The sequence below is a fragment of the Myiozetetes cayanensis genome, unplaced genomic scaffold (assembly GCF_022539395.1).
Source record: "Myiozetetes cayanensis isolate MyiCay16 unplaced genomic scaffold, myiCay2020 scf18, whole genome shotgun sequence".
Lineage (NCBI taxonomy): Eukaryota > Metazoa > Chordata > Aves > Passeriformes > Tyrannidae > Myiozetetes > Myiozetetes cayanensis.
The window spans coordinates 12,367,449-12,382,175 of NW_026087389.1; the positions used below are offsets into that span (position 1 = coordinate 12,367,449).

At 42.4% G+C, this 14,727-nt stretch overlaps 1 protein-coding gene across 32 annotated transcripts in view; it reads right to left on the reverse strand.

The window, feature by feature from the left end:
• Positions 1 to 8,552, reverse strand: part of SLMAP (sarcolemma associated protein) — a 96,575-nt gene extending 88,023 nt beyond the window's left edge. For 16 of the 32 annotated variants that reach the window (XM_050313343.1, XM_050313346.1, XM_050313342.1 and 13 more), the window contains exon 1: positions 6,996 to 8,345. In XM_050313343.1, the coding sequence (XP_050169300.1) occupies positions 6,996 to 7,193 (198 nt within the window). In that variant the 5' untranslated portion in view covers positions 7,194 to 8,345. Of the gene's footprint in view, positions 1 to 6,995; positions 8,360 to 8,479 lie in introns of those variants that run through there. The other 16 variants (XM_050313348.1, XM_050313322.1, XM_050313321.1 and 13 more) reach the window with 5 other exon arrangements.
• Between the last annotated feature and the right edge of the window lie 6,175 nt (positions 8,553 to 14,727).

Consider the following 14,727-nt stretch of genomic DNA (forward strand, 5'->3'; position numbering starts at 1 on the left):
TTGACTAATCCCAGTACTTTTTATGTTTATTTCTTATGTTAACTTTTTACAAAAGTAAAAAAAAAAAGTCAAATTACTGCTAGCATTTTCTGTGTTTTTCCACTCAACTACAGTGTTACTACAGGATTTTGGACTTTCTATTATAAGCCTGCTGGAAGTTCATCATTTATTTATACTTTCTCAGGACTGAAATAAACTAAGACATTGCTCAATCATACAAGTCTGGTACAATACAACATAGAAATTGTATCCAATTAATTGTCTGGCTCCACCACAGTGATTTTCCTTCTCAAAAAGGAAACTCTTCTGGGCCTCTGGCAGACAGATATGTCTTCCTGCAGGGGATTAAGATGGTACAGTCCAACTTATCTCTCTGCCTGATGTTCCCAGTCCTAAAGCAGACTGAAAAAACACTTGTCTATATTCAACAAAAATGTGACAATGCTGCAAAGCTTTCTTCCAACAGTTCTGCCACAAGCAGAAACATTTCTGGAAAGCAACAAGTGGGGAACGTTAATGATTGTCACAGCAAGATCTAACAAAACTCAGAGCCCTTGGATAATCCAAACTCTCAGCAAGTGAGAACGTTAAGGGGAAGCAAGTATTGATGTGAGTCAAAAGAAAATCCAGAGACAACAAACAATCGTATAATTTAGCAGCGATAGACTGTAAAATTGCTGGCTGTAGAGATGGAGACAGCATTCCTCCTTCCTTTGCACTGGCCAGGTTCCACAAACAATAACCATTTTCATTTTATATTATCTATTAAAAGAAACGATGAAACCCAAAATGAAACAAAACAGCTGAGTCTTTAGCAGTACATTTTGCTGAATTCTAGCTAGATGAGATTCAAATCAACCCTACCAAAGCAGCCCACTGACAGACACTCCTCACCCACATGGCCCTTACAGCATACATAAATTCAATTTCTTTAATTAGATAAATAAGCAACAGAAACTGTTCAAATCTAGTAAGAAAAATGAGAAGGCAAAGCCAAATCAAAGTATTCTTCCAATGCAACGTAAATCCACCTGCAAATGACCAATGGATTGCTGCAACTAGCATGGGAAAAAGTAAATGTCAAGAACAACTTTGATTATATAAAATGGGAAAGCAAGGTTTTACATTTCTGAGCCTGGGACAAGGAGCAAACCAAGACCATCCTATTAGAGATCTAAGGAAAACACATTTACTGGCCTTCATGCCTACTAAGTAACCTGATTCATTTGAGGTTTGTAAAAATTCACTGCAAATACAAAAGGGATTTTTGTTTGTTTTTAAAACCCAATCAGTGTGTTGGTGTTCCTGGCTCAGGATAGATGCATCATGACTGCAATGGATCAGCTCCAAGAATTACAGTATTAGCTCTGCAGCAGTGGCTCTAGATGGTATCTCTGCAGGGAAATCCTTGTCAGCACTGACTGACCCCTACTATAAATGGCCACCTGCACTCCTACACTGAGTTCGAAAAGTACGGTGCTGAGGTTTGGCAAAAGGGAGAGCTCTCCACCCCATAATACCCTTATGATCACATCACCATAAAATTGGATGGTTGACTGAGGGTGAAAAGCACTTACATAAAAATATTAACAGGTGTAGTAAGGGCTGCCTGACATCACCCTCTTACCAAAAGCACCACGCACTGGAGTTTCACCTCAGTGCATTAAAGCAGATCCCAGGGCAGTCCCCCAGGGCACTTGGAACAAACATTCAATGTTTGGAAGATAAAGTGTCTCCACTGCAGACTGTAAGGCCACAGCAACATCAGGAGTACTGAAAAATAAAACATCTGTTCATCTCTCAAAGGACAACAATCCTAACAGAAAGCTGAAAAGACGCAGTAGAGGAAAAAATAAATAACAGCCACGATATCTACCAAAATAAATGCTACTGATACAAGAGAAATTAAACGTCCCTTGCACAGATCAACACTAAATAGGCCAGAGTATCATAGAGGAATCTACTGGAAGCAGCCGGAAAAAAATCTCCCACCAAAATCCTGTAGCTCTAAATACCCTTTTTCATATCCCACTTAATTTTTAAGATAGATTTATTAAAATACTTCTGAACAAATAGGATATCTAGAGAAGGCACTCTATAATACCAGGATATTACCAAATTGCTTGATATCCACAAAATATTCCTAATGTTAAGTGAAAAACATATTTCCTTTTTATACATTCTTTTTTCTTTCTTTCATGATCAATATATTTTTATCCTTAGCACAATACACCACAAAGAGAAGCCATCCAATGTTTCAACTCCTGTTTATCAATGTATTTCTTGCACTGGTGCTCCAAAATCAGATGCAGTATCCCAGACAGGGTCTAATAAGCTGCAAGGGGTTCTTCCTTTCCACATGCAGACTTCCCATTTGTCCTTGCTCAGGCTCCTGTCTGCCCATTCCTCCAGCAAGGTCAGGTCCCTCTGGAGGGCAGCCGTGCCCTTGAGCATATCAGCTCATTCCCCCTCACACCAACAGATATGGTGTCACCTTCAAACACGACCAAACCTCACTGTGTCCCCGGGTCACTGATAATAACGTTGAACAGGACATCCTGCTGGGCACCAGCCCCCCATCCCAGCACCCCCACCCAGCCCCACCCCAAAGCAGTTCTGTTTCACTGCTCCAGACCGCTCGTACACCCAGACTGCAGTGCCCAAACTCGGACAGGCCACTGTGGGAACAGCCAAGAGCTCTGCTAAAGGCAGGGTAGAGAGTGTGCCCTGCCCACAAAATGAGTCATTTTATCATACAGTGCAATTGGACTCATCAGGCCATGATTTACCCCTGTCAACTCCACACTGACCACTACCAAACCGTCTCGTTCATGTGCCCACAAAAGTGTTTCCCAACTTGCTCCATGATTTTCCCAGGGACTCAAAGCAAGCCAGCCAGTCTGTAATTCCCTGGCTGTACCTTTGGGTGGTTGCTTTGAGGTGTTGGGTTTTGGGTTCATTGTTTGTGTTTGGTTTGTTGGGGTTTAGGATTTTTTGGTTGGTTATTTTGTCCTTTATTTGGTTTGCTGTTTTGAAGTTTTTTGAGGGGTGGGGTTTTTCTGGGGGGTGGGGAGGGTTTTTTGTGTTTGTTTTCTTTAAAGAGGGTGCAGGAAGTATTCTGTAGCATTTTTCTCTCACATATTTTAAGTCTAGAAGCCATAAAGCACAGCCTTAATAAATTTCATTTACTATTATGTGGACTATGGCTTTCAATACACTAGTTAGTGTTTCTGTCACCAAGATACTATGAATGTGCTCAATTCAACTCATATTCACTTCGAATTAAACAAAAGCAGTACTACTGGATACCATTAACAGAGAAACTTGTGTCTACACATTTTTTTTTCAGTTATTAAAAATGACCAATTACTTGGAGTCCTTTTGATCTAAGAAAATACTTTATTTTTCACAGTTTCCTTAGGCAAACTGTGGCAATGAATTCCCTATTAAAGGTACTTATAACAGCAACTCGCAACAATCTAAGACACTGAATAATTCCAATTTTTGAAAGCCTGGATATCTGCAGGAAGCTTCAGGTTTCTTCTAAAAGCTTCTACCACATCTGTCAGAAGCATTTCAGCCTGGGAGAAATCACATACAAATTCTCCAGGGTTTTCCACTTGCTTATTTTTAAAAATGGAAACAAAACAAAACAAAAAAACCACCCAACTTTAAGACTATTTCAGTTTAGCAATTTGAAAGACTTTCTTCCTATATGCAGTGATATAAGCTGAACAAACACATTTACATCTTCTGAACTATAGCCCACTTTTCCCTTTGCTTTGATTCACACTTTTGGGAACACTCCATGCTCAGCACAACATCTACTTCCTACGTATCTAGTGACTCACTTTTTCAGCCATCTCTAAAAAAACCAGATTGATTAACTTGTAATTTCTAAAAGAATGAAATAAAAATCAATTCCAAATGTAGTTTTCCAATGTTATCACTGTATGAAAAATTCGCAAGAGGTTACTCGTGCTCAACCTACAAACAAAAGCAAAAAGAGGTATTTCACTGGTTGTCTATAAAAGTATTACCAAACACAGTATTACCAAAAAGTCCAAGCACAGATAATCCCACCACCATCTCCTCCCACCTTCATCTTACACACATTTAAGCTTAGATATTATGTTAAAAATATTTTAAAAAGCAAATCCAAATTCAAGTATCTGCTTTTAATTGCTATTTACTGGTGATCCTGAAAACTCATCCTACTTTCATCCTTAATAATGCTGGTGTTACATACACATTATCTCCTTGGGCACACAACTTTTTCCATGCATAATTCAAGTGCCTTTATACAAAGTAAACATCCACATCTTTCAACTGCAAGCAACATGTCATCTTCAACTTGGTCTACTTACGTGACATACTTCAAATTATTCCTACCTCTGCCTCAGAAAAAACACTGTGTAGTTCCCTTGCCACTGTTTACTGATGCTCCCTCTCTTTGGGTTCTAGCCCTCTTTAGAGATCATGCCAATAAAATTGTTTACAGACCATGTAGTAAACAGGATCGCTCACATGATTCACTAAAATAAAACAGAACTCCAAACCCTCAGGGAAAAAAAAAAGACTATTAGAGTATAACTGAAAGGCAGCTCGAGAGACAGCACAGAACAGACTGAGCGACTGGGAATGCCAGAAACTGGTATGGCCAAAGTCCACAACTAATGAAACTGCAGTTCCAGATCATTCATGAACCATTTTGAATTATTCTCTGTTACTAAATTAACATTTCAGTGTCTTTTATCTTTCAAAAAACCCAGAACTGATAAAAGACCTATATATAAGCTTCTAAAAAATGTTTACAAATACCATGACAAAAACAATTTGAGCAGGTTTAAATTTAGGTCATTGATAGGATAATGACAGTTTCCTAAATGAGATGTGCCTATTAGCAGTTCTGTAAACAATGATAATATATGTTCCTGTATGCAGATGTTCTGGCATAGTTTTATGTTTTTGTTTGTATTTTGAAAACATCACAGAATTCTTTAAAGTGGTTCTTGCAATTCAGGATCAAGCCTGTATTTATCAATATCTTCCACCTGCCTTTTCACAACAGCATTTGATATCCATTATCTCTAACAATGCATTTACCCCTCTCCTCCAACTATCTCACAATTTATCATTCAGATACTCTACCAGATGAAAAACCAGACCATGTTGCCAAGAAACATACACAGAATCTGAAATTCTCCACACTGCTGTACCAAGGCTTTAAACCTCTCACAGCACCACCACCTCTAACATGCACCACTCCCAGGAGTGGATCCCTATGCATGATCCCAAACTCACTCTTCAGCTGACCACTGTGCCTACAGATCCCCACCTGGGCAATTTTCATCAGACCCTCACCAAATCTTCACATGGAATCTCAAGAACTATCACATATCATCCTCTTACTTGCTACTGCCAACCTGCTGCTTTAAAACAGACAGATAAAATGAATAAGCATATAAACGTTTGAACTATATTAGAAAAGCCAAAGTTAGCTGAAATTTAAAAACAAACCAAGAAACCCACAGCTGATAGTCCTTGAAGCTTGTCTGTAAGTCAGCAGACACTCAGTGCTTTGTCAAATTAACCATCTTAAATATGGCTGGACTATTTGTAAACATAATAGAGCATGGGGGGGGGCGTCTTAAAATCTTTGGTAGCCATGAGAAATGTTGACAAAAACCTATATGCATAACATTTTCTAATTTAAAGAAAGCACAATAAATTGGAGCATTTTACTTAGTTGAGTCAAGAAATGTTAAAAACTAAGCTTAAACTGAAATTATTGCAAGCACCTAAGCTTTCAAGTGTCCGAGAATGCACATTACATACACAGCAGAGCCAAAGTAAAATGCTTAATGAGACACTTCATACAGATAGCAGTTTGCACAATTACCTGCAGGTAACTTGAAAGCCATGCCATAACCCAGCCTTAAGAAATTAAATGCCTGTCTTGTCCCATCATGCCCAAGTATTGCATAACACGGGATAGTTAACAATGGAAGGTTTAAGAACTTTGACTGCCTTGTACTGCTCCTCATGCTGTGTCATATTACTAAAAAACCTGCACTAATTACAGACCACATTATTCTTAAAATCCAGAGCTAAACCGACTGCATTTCATAGAAGGGCATGGTGTAAAGTTAACAATCAGCTGATCTAGAGCACATAAAGTTCTAGGGTGTAACATGAATATATTCGGAAAAAATACAGTGCTGAGCAACTGAGGTCTGCACTTTGTTCATTTCTTGCTGGATATTTAAAATTAACTTGACAGTCATAAAGTAAAACAACTTTACTTGTCCCAGTTCAATCCCTAGTGGACAAAACACGCACTACAGAACCCCTCAATTTCACTGAACAAGATCGCCAGCCTTGGGAGAGGAACGGTGAAGGCAACACAGGATATATTTTAAAACCATTTTCACTATCAACGAGAAAATACACCTTGTATGCCACTTGCTACACTCCTGCTGCCAGTAACAAAACTTCTACCAGAGCAAAATGAAATACTCTATAAAATTCCAAAAGGACGAGTAGGAAGAGTGAGGGTACCAAACACAGTAGGGGTTTTTAAAGACATTTTTTGACATTCCTCACAACAAGATTTACTCGCACACTCAGATAAAACGGTAATTTCTCGGCATTTGAACAAATGCTATTGCACCACTATATCGATACAAACCTGTACCTTCACACTTGTATGACTCACCTGAAAATCACCTACTTCCAGCAATGAATAATACACATACAAGCTTTTCAGTACATATCACTATTTTCAACTGCTAGTTTTATATGCTTTATTTAAAGTTTCTGCTTAGTCAGAAATCACCAACTTACCCGGAAAGTAATCATTTTATCACAAACCTTACTCCTTCCACGTGCAACCGTATTTATTACAGCATAACCAGGGTGATCTGCAGCCTGGAGGGGCTTGCCAAAGCCAACGTGGAGTTCAGAATATTTTTAAACAAAGAAGAACATCTTACCTTGCCTGTCTTGTGATCAAACCATACAAGAGCATGGTTCCTGGAGAGCACCTTGCAGTCAAACGTGGCGTTGTTCTGGGCTGGCCGGCAGCGAGCCACGGAGCGGCCGATCTTGACGGGCTCGTCCAGGTAGACATGACGCTCCTGAAACGGATGAGAGTTCGGGCGGCAAGTGAAGATGGCCAAGGCTGAAGGCATCGAGGACAGATTGCTGGTTGCCACACCAACCAGAGACGAAGAGAGCCTCTTCTGATGCAGACTGTCCTCCACAATTTCTAACGCACCTCCGCAGCAACTTTATATTAAAGCAGGACAAATATTATCGTAAGAGAGGCCTAACAACTCATTGTTTCAGTGTGTAAACTAATCCTGGCAATAATCCAGTGAAAAAGCCCCATTATGTCTTTAATAATATCAGCAGTGGCCCAAAAAAAGACTAAAATGGGCAACTTTCAATCCATCCTCCTCTGGAAGAATAGGAACAAGCATCTGATTCCTTCAGAGAGAAGCAAAGGCCCCTTGGAAGAAGGATATAATGTCTTAAATCCAAGTAGATGAGTCATACAAGTACTTTTGTTTGTAACCTCAACTGCCTTCTTTCCCCTCCCCTTCCGTAAACAACACTGACCAAAAGTCTGACCAATGCAACATGGAAGCAAGGAAAGGTTTAGGGAAGGGGGATGAAGGAGGAAGATTAGTGTCCTCTCTCACAGAGCACAGACCGGGAGCTGGAAGGTGAATACGAAGCCCTCGCTCCACAACAGGGATCTAGTTGCTTCGCACGGCAATCCACATTTCACCATCTTCGTGAATTAAACCACGGCAAAATAGGTGGTCCTCGATTTGGGATGGGGTGCGAGAGATACACGGTTTTGCTCCCCTGCACCAGATAAAGCCGAACTGGTCTAGAGCGCCTGGCAGCCGCTCAGATAAGGAACTTGATAAGGCATGGAGAGGGCTCCCAACTCTCCTTCTCCCGGGGACAAACCAGCGCGTGGGAAGGGTCCTCGGGGCCGGCCTGCGAGGTGCGCTGACAGGTCGCTCCCCGGCGGTGGCTCTGGCGGCGGCAGGGCCGGCGTCCGTCCGTCCGTCCGTCCGTCGGCGGCGGCGGTGCCGGGGCGGGCGGGGGCTGCCCCGGGCAGTGCCCGCCAGGAGCCCCCGGCGCGGCGGCGGCGGCTCCGCTCAGCCCCTCCGCAGGTGGCTGCGCATGAGGCGGGCCCGCTGCGCACCCCCGCGCTCTCCGCCCGCCCAGCGCCGCTCCGCTGCCCCGCCGGCGGGAGAGGCCTGGCGGCCGGGCCCGGGCGCTCCCGCTCGGTCGCTCCTGCCGCTCAGGCGGCCGCCGACCGCGGGAACTTTCCTCCGACCTGCGGGGCCGAAAACAAACCGGGTCAGGCGTGTCCCGCTCGGCGCGGCCCCGCGCGTGGCCCCGGCCCCGCTCGGCGCGGCCCCGCGGGCGGCCCGGGGCGCGCCCGCTCCCCCCTTACCTTGCGCGCAGCCGCCGCCATAGCGCCTGGAGCCCTTCCCGGTGTGGCCGCGGCGCCGGGGCCGGGCGGGGCGGGGCCGGGGGCGGGCGGCGTGCGCACCGGCGCGCCCCGCGCATGCGCGCTGGGAGCGGTGAGGCTGCGGCACGCGCGGCCCCGCCCCGCTCCGGGCGCTGCGATCGGGACCGGGGGGGGAGCGCGGGGGGATGAGCCGGGAAAGGGGAGCGGGAAAAGGGGAGAGGGGCTGTTGCTGGAAAGGCACGGCTGGGACGTGTTAGCACGGGGCAGGAGCTGAGGTGAGTGAGCCCCCGGCTCCGTGCGGTCGCTTTCCCCTCCCCGTTCTCCTCGGCTGTGCCCTGGCCGGGAGGGAGGGAGCGAGCGGGGCCCGTCAGACCTTATTTGTAAGGGGGACGGAACGGCCTAGAGTTGTGTCAGGGCAGGTTTAGGTTGGACATCAGGGAAAGATTCTTCACCCAGAGGACGGTCGGGCAGCGAACAAGCCTCGCTGGGAAGCGGTCACGGCCCCAAAGCTGGCAGAGCTCAAGGAGTGTTCGGACAACGCCCTCGGGCACGTGGTGGGATTCTTGGGGTGTCCTGTGCGGGGCTGAGGGTTGGACTCGGTGAGCCTTGTGGGCCCCTCCCAATTCAGGGTATTCTGTGATGCTGTGGAATAGGGGAGCTCTGAGGAGAACGAGGGGCCACACGTTCTCAGCAGAGCTCCTGGGCATCCTCCTGCCTTCCCCTTCTGCTCGTTCTGTGATCCCGGGTTGAAATCCCTGGAAGCCGCAGTGTGGTTTGACGTGTCCCGGGGCCGGAGGAATGCTGGCCGTGTTTGCCTTCTCTGGTTGCAGATTGGCAGCTGGACCAGGGGGAGCTTTGGAGCGGTGACTGCAGGGACAGGGATAGGACTGGGGTGGGGTCACTGGTGCAGTGTCTTCCCTCAGTAAGTCACGGAGCATCATCTGTGATTATGTTTGTCCCCGTTTTCTAGAAGCCAAGGAAAGGTGACTTTGTCAAGGTCATTGGTACTGAACGGGTCTCTCTGGTCCGAATTCATTTTTAATTCCGTCATTCCCTGTTGAGCAAACAAGTGGAAATTGTCGGATATAAGATAGATGTTGGGGTCGTGCCAGCACTATAATTACCCTGTGACAAGGTGTTAGGATTAGGGACATGGGAGGGTTCTCTGATGGCAGAAAGCAGCGTGGAGAGAGGAGTGAAGCAGGGCCAGGCAGCTCCAGGGACGAGGAGGCAAGCAGCAATCGAGGTAAGGCAGTGCTATGTGAGACACAAGGCACAAGTGCTGTGGTTTTAGTTGTAACACAGGAAAATCTCAGGGCTGTCTTAATTTTTTTCCCTTTCTTTTTGATTGCACTGTGATTTGGGGAAGGGGGATGTGATTCATTACAGCCTAGTTTTCTTCCAATAATCCAATGAGAAAAAGACAGCACAACAGACTGGAGCGTCTGTGTTTGAAGCAAAAAAATTAAATTCAAGATTAAAGACAAGTCTGATTTTTGAACACAAAAGAACATCTGATAGGTGGAAGTTTTAGGACTGTTTATCCATAATCTTAATTTTCCTGACAGGAGAAAACAAAAAAAATATCTGGTACATGACTTCACGGCTTTCATTAGCTTGTTTACAAAATTATACTATTGTGATAAATATAATCCTAACTTACTAATTTTTTTTAATAAATGAAAGTTCAGTATGGCTATTGCTGACAGCACACAAGGTACCATAAGTAATCAAAGGGGAGAAGGAAAGGGATATAAAAAGAAAAAGGAGAAAGAGAACATAAAGTCCGTTAGGAATTGTATTTGAAGGAGAAGTTGCGAAAGTAAAAGTAATTGAGAGCACTTTGGAATTGCAAAGGTGAAAAAGTGGGAACAAGGGGTACTACAGGTGTTCGTTCAGTGGGTACTACAGGTGTTATGAAGTGGTTATACAGGTGGAATGAAAAGAATGTTTATGAGACGTGCGTGTTTAGTGGGGAAAGGAGTTTGAAAGTAAAATTAGAGATAAAGATCCATTACCATCTATAGGGCCTAAGAGAATAGAGTAAAAATAATAAACTGAGCACTGGACATCTTTTTCTGATGTTCTCTCTTAAGTATTTGTAATTTTTAGATATCGTTATTGAGATTCAAATAAATTCCACACTGTATTGTCTGTACAGTGTCTTTCCCAAGCCTCACTGTGAGCAGTGGAACAAACTAATACTCTAAGCATCTGTGTCCTTTAAACTGTAAACCACTGGCATAGCTGGTATCCTAAACCCTTTCTCATTCCCTGGAGAAATCCCATTTTGACTGTCTCATGGGGAAAGCAATGGAATGTGCCAGCTGCCTTTCTAGTTCTTTTTGGCACTGCCAAATGCCTCGTGTAACAACTGAGTTACTTTTCATCGAGGACATTAATCTGAGCCCTCCTCTGCGTGAGTGCCAGCTCTCAGAGGAGCTGAATAGGGGTAGTTATCCCTCATACTTTTAAACTCCTATTTCAAATTGCCTAATGAGTTCAGAATTTATCAGGGGCTGAGTCATAGGCTAGGCTGAAAATACAGAAAGCGGCTGCATTCTGAAATGAGGATACAAATTACTGTATGAGTACTTTATGAGCTGTTTGATGCTTACCAGAGAGTGTCCCTCTTAGAACTGTGGGAAGCCACAGGTGGATGAAGAGTTTGGTGTGAAGGGCTGTGCTGTGCTGTGCTCGGGAGGAGGAGGAGGAGGATGTGACAGCTTCTGCTTCGCTTCTGCAAACCACTGTGACAACCGAAACGGGCAGAGCACCTCGCAGCCATGTTGGGTAAGGGCAGCAGGATCCCACGGAGGTGTCCGTCCTTTTTCCGGGCAGGAAGTCCATAAAAATGTTATGATAGCCATCCTAGCTGAGGGCAGGAACAGCCCTCTCCATAGCCATCTTGGGTAAGGGAAGGGGAAGGGCACATTCGTCCCCTGAAGAGCTGGTGTCTGTGTCAGGAGGATGAAATGCAGCAGAGGGAGTTCATGTGCATACCTGGAAAAACACGTGGAGTTTGGTTTGAGAGTGTTGAATCTTAATGATTTGATGAAAAATGAGATCTTTTGCTGCAGGAAGCCTGTGGTGAATTCTAAGCTGAGTGTAACTGGCTGAAAAAGAAAAACACTGAGCATGGTTAAAAGGAACTCAGTGCCAGATTTCTGAGTACTGTGCAGTGATGCTATTACAGGCTACCAAAATAATTAATATATATCAGATTAAATTTTCAGAGGAGAGGTGTTGTGAACCAGTTGCTTAGTGGGAGATCCTGCCTCGAGGGATTGTTACATGTGGAATGACAGATGAATGCTGTATAGCAAAAGTTCAGTTTCTAGTATAAACGTGATGCAAAATGATAGTGTTTGTTAGACAGGTAAGGAGACAGATGGAAATGCACAGCTTTCTACGGAGTTCTCATTCCTGAAACTCATTCATAAGCAATTGACCAAATCAATTTTGTACTGGTTTTCAGAAATACAGCAAATTCTATGTATAATTGCACTCTTTTAAGCCATACCGCAGTTTAAAATTACAGTCTATGAAGGCATTTACTACCACATGTAGAAAGGTATATCAAAGTTTAAACTGTTATTTACATACTAATGTATATTCTGCAAAACCAACTTGCCTCAGAAGTAGCTTCTGAAACATTCTGAATCAAGCTGAACTTGTCAAAAAGAAAGAATCTGTTTCAGAGAAGTTTTCTCCTATGATTAAAAATTTTATTCTACTTATCACCCCAGGTTTAGTGAAGTAGTTACACTTTTTTATTTTAGTGCTATTATTGTTCTTTAGTTTCAGACTTACTTTCTGTTCCTGATCTTTTAACTCTCTGACTGATTATGTAAAGAACAATTACATTATCTTTCAGCATTAATTTTGCAAGTTTAATCCTCTCTTGTCAGGTAGATTTTCCATTTATCTCATTTTCTTTCAGATCCTTCCCTGCTCCTATCCCTAGTCTCAGTTAAGCTTATTAAAAGATACTTGTACCCATTATAGAAATGAGTGTCTTACCAACATAATAGACAGTTACATTAATGGAATATATGTAGTAAACATATACTGAATATACTATTCAATTTACATTATGCAATAAATATATTAATGTTATAAAATTATATAAAATGTTTATTATACTCTATATATCCTATCTATTTATATATACAATCTATGTTTTATTTTATGTTAATAATACATGTATTTGGTGTATATGTATAAATACAATGTAATAGGCATTCCATTAATACAGTATTATGCTAATATATAACTAATGTTACATACAGTGTTTCTGAATTTCAAATGAAATTAGCTAAGTTGATATATCTGGCATTTTCACTGCTTTACTGTTTGAGCACAAGAGAGTCATCATGTAACCAGCCTTAACTGCTTTTCTTTTAATGTGGCAAATAAAAAGTCAATATTAAAATTGACTTTTTGAAATGTCTGATGTTTTCTGTATCTGTTTGAAAAGTAGAAAAGATACTTTAAAAATAATTATGACAGTTTTGGTGAGTGTTTACTTGTTTCAAATGAGCCAGAGCTAATTTTCAAATACAGATGAAGTACCACTTTAAACTGGAATGTGAAGGCGGGTGGTGGAGGAGGGAAGGTGAGGTGAGCAGATGATGTTTATCCAGTTCTTTGGTGTTACTCTGTGGATGTGAGCAGTCTGCACAGTCACTCCCTGCTGAAGCTGATGGAAACAGGCCAGCCAGCAGCCAACACAACATTTGCTGCCACCTGATAGAAAGCATCCCACTGAGGGAGGCGGGATGCAGCTCTGGAGATGGCAGCTGTAGGTGAAAGATAGAGGGTGGAAGAAAGCAAGACAGGCTCAAACGCTGAAGAGTTTTGGCTCTTTAGAATCCAACTGTCCCACTCAGGCCTATTCTTGTTTTTATTCCAGCAACTGACATCACAGAGGACGCTTTTTCTAGAAGACTTTCTTGTCCAAACTGTGCCGAATATTTATGTGAACAGATCACTGCTTTTCTGCAAAACAAGGCAGAGTTCATGGAGATTTCTAAGGCCACATTCCATATGCAGAGTCCTACTATTTCATGAGTCAGTACTGCAAGTTGTAGCTAAGCATTCTCATTTTATAGGTTCCCAGCTTTGAAGTCTGTATTTTATCCTGCACTGATACATTTCTTGCAGGAGAAAGCAGTCTCAGTTGTTTCTACATGTTACAATACTTGAAATACATGCAGAAATATTTTTATTCTATTTCTTAAACAACAGATATTCTTTCTCAACTGAGGAAGTTCATCACATTTTATGAAAACTAAAATGGATTTGAAATGTCTAGGTGAAAATCGTCCTGAACTAGCGTTTCCCTGTTAACTGGGAAAATCTCCAGAAGATGACAATCCTCTCTTTCTCAGTGACTTTTCTATCAAAGATTGTGTCTCTATTCTCTTAACTTTATCCTGCCAAAAGATTATTTGTTAAGCATCAAGTGGAATTAATTTACTTGTAATTGTTTAAAAAAATGAGCAGAGCATATAACTCTTGCTAAGTTCTTAATTCTTCTTATTTTACTTATATTCATTTGTACTTTTTATTTACGTGAAAACTTACAAATAGAGGCAAGCAAAAACAAAAAAGGGCATGCACGATAATAACAGCTAAAATTATAGTTTGGCTATGACAACAAGAATGTAAACAAAGAAAAGTATAAAAATGTAAACAAGGGAAGGCTTGTAAGAAGCAGAGAGATGGTATCTTTCCTTAAACTAAGTGATGAAGCTTTTGGCCAGGCCCTGTTTCAGCTCTCAAACAGAAAAAGCGAATGAAACACCACTGCAGAATTATTGTGCTGAGTTTAACCTGATGAAGCTCGGTGTAAGTCATGTCTTATTTTGAATAGTGACCTTTTACAGAACCCAGGAGTTAACTACTTGAAAAATGTGTGAGTCTTGCATGGTGTTGTGATAAAATACCTGAAGCAGCCACAGACAGAGCCTTCCTGTACAGCCCTGCTCAGGCTGCACTGCAGAACCCCATTCCTATCTTCCTATCTGACATCCACTTTGCCACTAATGGCTTATGATATAACTGAAGGTCGCTATATCTTAAATTATTACCACAATAATTTTGTGTATTATCATTTTGTCTGAGTTAAATGTTTGTTCCTCCTTTGTCTAGAAGATTACTCTAACGATCAAAGCATACTTTAATTTCTAGCAGTTTGGTTTTGATAGATAAACAAATGTTGTTAA